Here is a 5,667-nt window from a genome sequence, read left to right on the forward strand (position 1 = left end):
CACAGAACGTCATGATTTCAGCTCCCTGCCTCCTCTACTCTCAGCCGCCTGCAAGTGTTCTTGGCCACGCCCACTTCTCCGCTCTGCACAGAGATCAGCTGATCAGCTGCAGCAGGAAGTTTATCCTGCAGTAAGGGCTTCACAAAGGTGCAGCAGGTGCTAAATAATTTAATTTATTTTAAATAAAAATCCCATGACAATCGTGCGGCTCATCCATCAATCAGCCACTTGTGTGTCACGTCCACTCGTATTTTGAAAAAACTGCGATCGAGCGAGTCGCGATAAACGAACCGCGTGGAACTACTGTACTGCAAATAAATTACGGTAACGGTAGTTTATATCTACGGAATAACAAACCTGTGTCGCCGTCGTGTTTGCGTTTGACAGAGCTTGAGGTGTTCTTCGTATCCTCGTCGTCTGCTTCACCTGAAGTTGACAAAGTCTAAAAAAAAGAAGGATATAAAACAATTAGCAGGTTTATATGAATAAATTAAAAATCCACTGAATTAAAAGAAAACGTTCATATATTTTGAATTTCAACCAGACCTGTGGCTTTGAGGAGGCCACGGATTGGTTCTCCAGGCAGAGAGCCTCGAGCTTGTGCTCTTCCTTTTCATTCTCCTCTTCAACGATCTCGTCCAGAGTAAGAAGATCTTGCAGTTCTCCTTCCAGGACCTCCCTGTCAGAACTCGGAGCATCAGTCACCCCTTCCTCTCCAGTCTCGTCTCCCACCTCATCCACAGTCACCAGCTCCTGCAGCTCTGCCTCCACCTTCTCCTCACTCTCCTGCCGCTCCTCCTTCGTTCTGCTCATGGTTTTCCTACCGTCTCCTCTTCTGCTGCTGCTGCTGCTTCGGCTCCTTCGCTCCCTAGTTTCCCTCTCACTGCGCTCACTTCCTGGCTCTTTGGCAGATGTTTGTTTTCTCTCTTGTTTTTCTGATGTAGCTGTATCGAGGCGATCCTCCACCTCACTCGCTACGTCCAGTTGGACGAGTAGATTTGTTGAAGTCGAGTTGTTTTTCTTGGATTTCCGTGTCTTCTTTGACGCTGGTGTGCTCGTCCTCCTCCCTGTATGAGCAGGTGGGTCATGCTTGACCTTCTCGACATCATCAGCCAACTGAAGCAGACTGTCCTCGTTCTCGGCTCGTCCTGATGTTTCCTTGGATGAGGACACAAGTTGATCATCTTCCACAGAATCTACAACCTGATAAAAAGCCTCTTCTTCCAACTCGTTTCTGGGCGACTTAATCGATGAGGTTCCTGTCTTCTCAGCCTGATCTTTGGCAGGTTGATCATCCTCCACAGAGTCAAGGATCTGGTACGTTTCTTCTTCAGCTGCTTCACTTGTATCAACCTTTTTCAAAGCAGCGGCTTGTTTTGTAGTGGGGGTCTTCTTAGATCTTCCTCTCCTTGGTTTTTGTGATGATGACTGGATCTCCTCAACCACGTCCTCCTCTACAGCATCTAATATTTCGTAAGCCGTCTCCTCTTCGCTTGTGTCCTTTACGACAGCACCCTTGTTCTTTGCTGGTGTGGCTTCCTTTGGTGGAACGCCACTGGTTTCAGGTGCATCTGTGACTGGCGTGTGCCTCCTCCTTGTGCGGGTCTTGTCCTGTTTCGTGTCTTTTTCAGCATCTTGCTCGGCCGTTCTTCTGCTTCTTCCTCTGATGGATCGTGTCAGAGCTGGTTTGTCACCGACAGCCTCGTCATCCACAGAGTCTAAGATTTTGTACATCGTTTCCTCTTCCTTGTCAGATTGTTCAGACATTTTTATGGAGGTCACCGTCTTCTCACCATCACCTTGTCTTCCATCAGAACATTCTGAAGCTTCTTGAACAGATTTGTCTTCAGCGGAGTCCACTAGCTCAAAGACTTTCTCCTCGTTACTCTGATCGGTCTTTTTCTCTTTGCCCGTCGTGCTATCCTTTGTTCGAGTCTCGTACTTTTTAACTGTTTTGTCCAGTTTTTTGGACGATTTTCCTTCATCTTCATTTTTAGATGTTCGGCTTCTTGAGCAACCACTCCTGGTTGGTCTACCTTCTCTTAAAGTTGTTTTGCCTTTCCTTGTTTGCCGTTTCTTGTCAGTCTCTAATTCCGTTTCTGTTGGCTGATCCTCTAAAGAATCTATTATTTGGTAAACCTCCTCCTCCACCTCCTCTGTTGAACCAATATCTGCTTTAAAGATCTGGTCACCAGGAGTTCCTGGTTTCTGGCCTTCGCCTTCAGGTACGGTCCGACCATCAGCTGAATTCATCGTCTCCAAGACTTCTTGTTCAGATTCTTTCCTGTCATCATTTTCTAGAAGCTGGTCGTCAGACGTTTGGTCGACATCTTTAGAGGTTTCACTCGATGCTTTTGAAATAATTTCTTGCTCTTGTTTTCCTTTCGTTCCATCTTCCACGCTCCTTGTAACTTGATCTAGAGCTTGATGTTTATCGGCCGTATCGGACGGTTTGTCAGAGCTCTGAACAACTTCCTCCGCCTGCATCACAGCTGAATCTTCATTTTTATCGTCAGCTGTAGCAGCCTGGTTTTTACCAGCACTGTCAGACACTTGGACAGAAGCATCGATCTCCATTTCCCTGTGGTCCTCTGGAGCCATTTTGCCATCGTTATCAACACGGTCTTCCTCAGGTCCGGTTGTCTTGGTTTTGTTGTTGCGGTTGTCTTCTTCCATGTTTGCCTGGTCATCGGTTTTCTCATCAAGTGAATGCATCGTTCTGTCATTCTCATTGTAATCTCCTCTTTCCTCTGTGGTACCGACAACATTTTCTTTTTCTTTACTTTTCTTCAAGTCTTTGGCAGCTTTGTCTTCAAAATCAGACTCCAGGCTCTGGGTCTGGGTAGGTGACTCTGACTTCTGTCCTTGTGCAGCTGCATCCATCCCTGACGTTTTGGGTTTTGTCTCTGACTCGACTGTTTTTGCAGCATCGCTCTCTGCTGACTCCTTGTGGCCAGACTGTCTCGCTGCACGCTCTGGAGGTTTAGCCTCCTTTTCATGTGACAGACGGGTTCCTGCCTTGACAGACACTGACGAAGATGACGATGAACGGGTACTTCGACCTGTGGATGAAGACTGTGATGCTCTGGCAGAAGACTTCGTCCTGCTTGGTTGAGCTTTCTGACCAGAGGAAGCCGAGGCTTCAACAGACTCTGTAGGTTTAGTTTTGGCGTGCTCAGACGAGCGATTCTGCTTTTTGTCCGATTCAGAGGTGGAACGAGAAGACGAGCTGCGTTTTGTAGATTTGGACGACGACGTGGAGCAAGCAGAGTCTTTAGATGAGGTCTTTTTGGCAACAGGGGACACATTTGAGCTGTTCCCCTCTGTTCCTTTGGTAGGGGGTTGTTTAGGTATGGAGGAGCCATCGTCTGTAGCCGCCTCGCTCATGTCTTCACTAATTTCGTCAACAGTCACAAATTCCTCAAAGTTAAACTCAAACTCATCAAAAATATCCGACTCCTCTTCTTTATGGACGTCCTGTGCCTGGAGGAAGAAATAATATATAAAAACAGAACTATTGATGGCAAATGTTTTAATCTTTGCACTGTATTTTTGGGACTATAAGGCGCATTAAGCGAAACAAAAGAGTCAGATAAGTCGAACTTTATTCAACTCGTTCATAGTAACCACATAGAATTGGTCGGGGTCAGTAAGCACAACCAGAATTAATACATAAGGCTCGCTGTCGATTAATTAAATGATTTTAAGTGTCTGAAAAATACGGTAAATGTTAAATGTTAAATTAGGGCTGGACAATAATTCGATTTATATCACGATATACTTTTATTCAGTAACGGTGATACGAGTTTTAAGCACATTTTCAATATTTCAATATGATTACAGCGTTTCACTGACGCATTTCTTTTTCTATTCGGGTTGAAGCGGCCGCTTCAGTTTCAACCCGGACAGAAAAAGCTGCGACACAACTACGTGAGTGCGTGGTGACGTAGATGTTACGCAGAGCTCGAGTCCAGAAGGCTAGCAAGCTAGGCTAATCTATAATGCGCGTTAAGTTTTCTCTTCAAAATGAGTTCCCACGATCGTCAGAATGGGTCTGAACAAGCGAAGAGAAAGCAGCTGACATAAGTGATGAGAGGAAAGACTAATTTAATGGTGTGGAAGTGGTTCGGCTTTCTAAGATCAGATAAACTCCAGGTTTCAGTCAGTGCGCTGCAAAACGTGACGGAGAGTCGTTCCAAGTAGAACACATTTAACTTGTTTCATCTGAAGTTTCCACTCGATAGAAGATGCTGAGAGTCAGAAGATGAAGCACAAAGTTTGAGCCCTGAAACACCCGCAGCTGTATCAGAAGAGAAACATGCAGCAAACACAGAAGTTTGCTGCATGTCGATATCGATACTGAATTATATCGTTATCGGCCAAAATTAAGAAATACATCGTGATAAAAGATTTGGCCATATCCTGCAGCCTTATGTTAAATAAAAATAAATCAACAATTCCTAAGTGAAAAAAAAAAACTTCAGTGAAACACAGAAAACTTTCAGAGCTGGAAGAACTTGTTTGTTTAAATGTTTTAGGTAAAATAAAAACATGGATGGGTACAAGGAGGAGGCTGAAGGAAAACTTGTTTACCTCTGCGTGTTGTTTGTCCTCCTCCTTTGCACTTTTAACACAAGTTGCTTTGCTCATGTTGGCACTCTAAAAGGATATAAAAGAAAAAAGATTTTAGACTTTAAAAGCAAATTTACATCAGTATGAGGGTCTTCTTCCATATCGCTAAAATTAGAAACATCTGAACTAAAAATGATGCAGAAAAACTGGTCCATGCATTTGTCACGTCTAGACTGGACTATTGCAACGGTTTATTATCTGGGTGTCCAAATACTTCTTTAAAACGTCTTCAGTTGATCCAAAATGCTGCTGCCAGAGTCTTAACTGGAGTTACTGGGAGAGATCATACCTCTCTAGTTTTAGTTTCTCTCCACTGGCTCCCTGTCAAATCCAGAATTGAATTCAGAATTTTACTTCTAACCTACAAAGTAGGGGTGGGCCCCGATTTCATTAATTTTGGGAAATCGGAATCGGCCGATACTTGCATGAGAAACCGATTTCACAGATTTTTTTTGTTTTGTTTTAACAACAATTGTCTGAACTTCATTTATATTTCAGAGCACGACCTCATGGCCAGTTAAAACAAGTTTGTATTGTTTCTAGGATATTGTTCAAGGGTCTGTTTTTCTATAAAATATTAGAAAATTGAAGGTGCATTGTGATCTTATAACACACGACAGCGTCGCTTATTAAACAAAATCAGAATCAGCAGGTCAGACTTTTTAAGAGATCGTGATCGGCCAGAAAACTGCAATCGGTGCACCCCTACTACAAAGCTCTCAACCACCTAGGTCCATCTAATATTGTTCCATATTTTCCTAACAGAGCACTTCGCTGTCAAGCTGCAGGTTTACTCGCAGTTCCTAGAGTTTCCAAAAGCAGAATAGGAGGCAGATGTTTCAGTTATCAGGCTCCTCTCTTGTGGAACCAACTTCCAGTTTCTGTCCATGAGACTGACACATTGTTCAGTTTTAAAAATGGGATTAAGACTTTCTTTTTTGATAAATCCTATAGTTAGGGTCGGCTTGGGTTTACGGAGCTGTCCTTTAGTTCTGCTGCTATAGGCTTAGACTGCTGGAGGACAAACTGACCACA

The 5,667-nt window shown here is 43.9% G+C and overlaps 1 protein-coding gene across 1 annotated transcript in view; it reads right to left on the reverse strand.

Annotated features, from left to right (window-relative positions):
* Positions 1-357: 357 nt before the first annotated feature.
* Positions 358-5,667, reverse strand: part of LOC119429275 (zinc finger protein 638) — a gene marked incomplete at its 3' end in the record, with an annotated part of 23,745 nt that continues 18,435 nt past the window's right edge. The window contains 3 exon segments of the mRNA XM_037696936.1: positions 358-442; positions 547-3,483; positions 4,594-4,659. Coding sequence (XP_037552864.1) covers positions 358-442; positions 547-3,483; positions 4,594-4,659 — 3,088 coding nt within the window.

This window comes from Nematolebias whitei, unplaced genomic scaffold (assembly GCF_014905685.2).
Source record: "Nematolebias whitei isolate Nwh7 unplaced genomic scaffold, NemWhi1 Nwh_scaf_282, whole genome shotgun sequence".
NCBI lineage: Eukaryota > Metazoa > Chordata > Actinopteri > Cyprinodontiformes > Rivulidae > Nematolebias > Nematolebias whitei.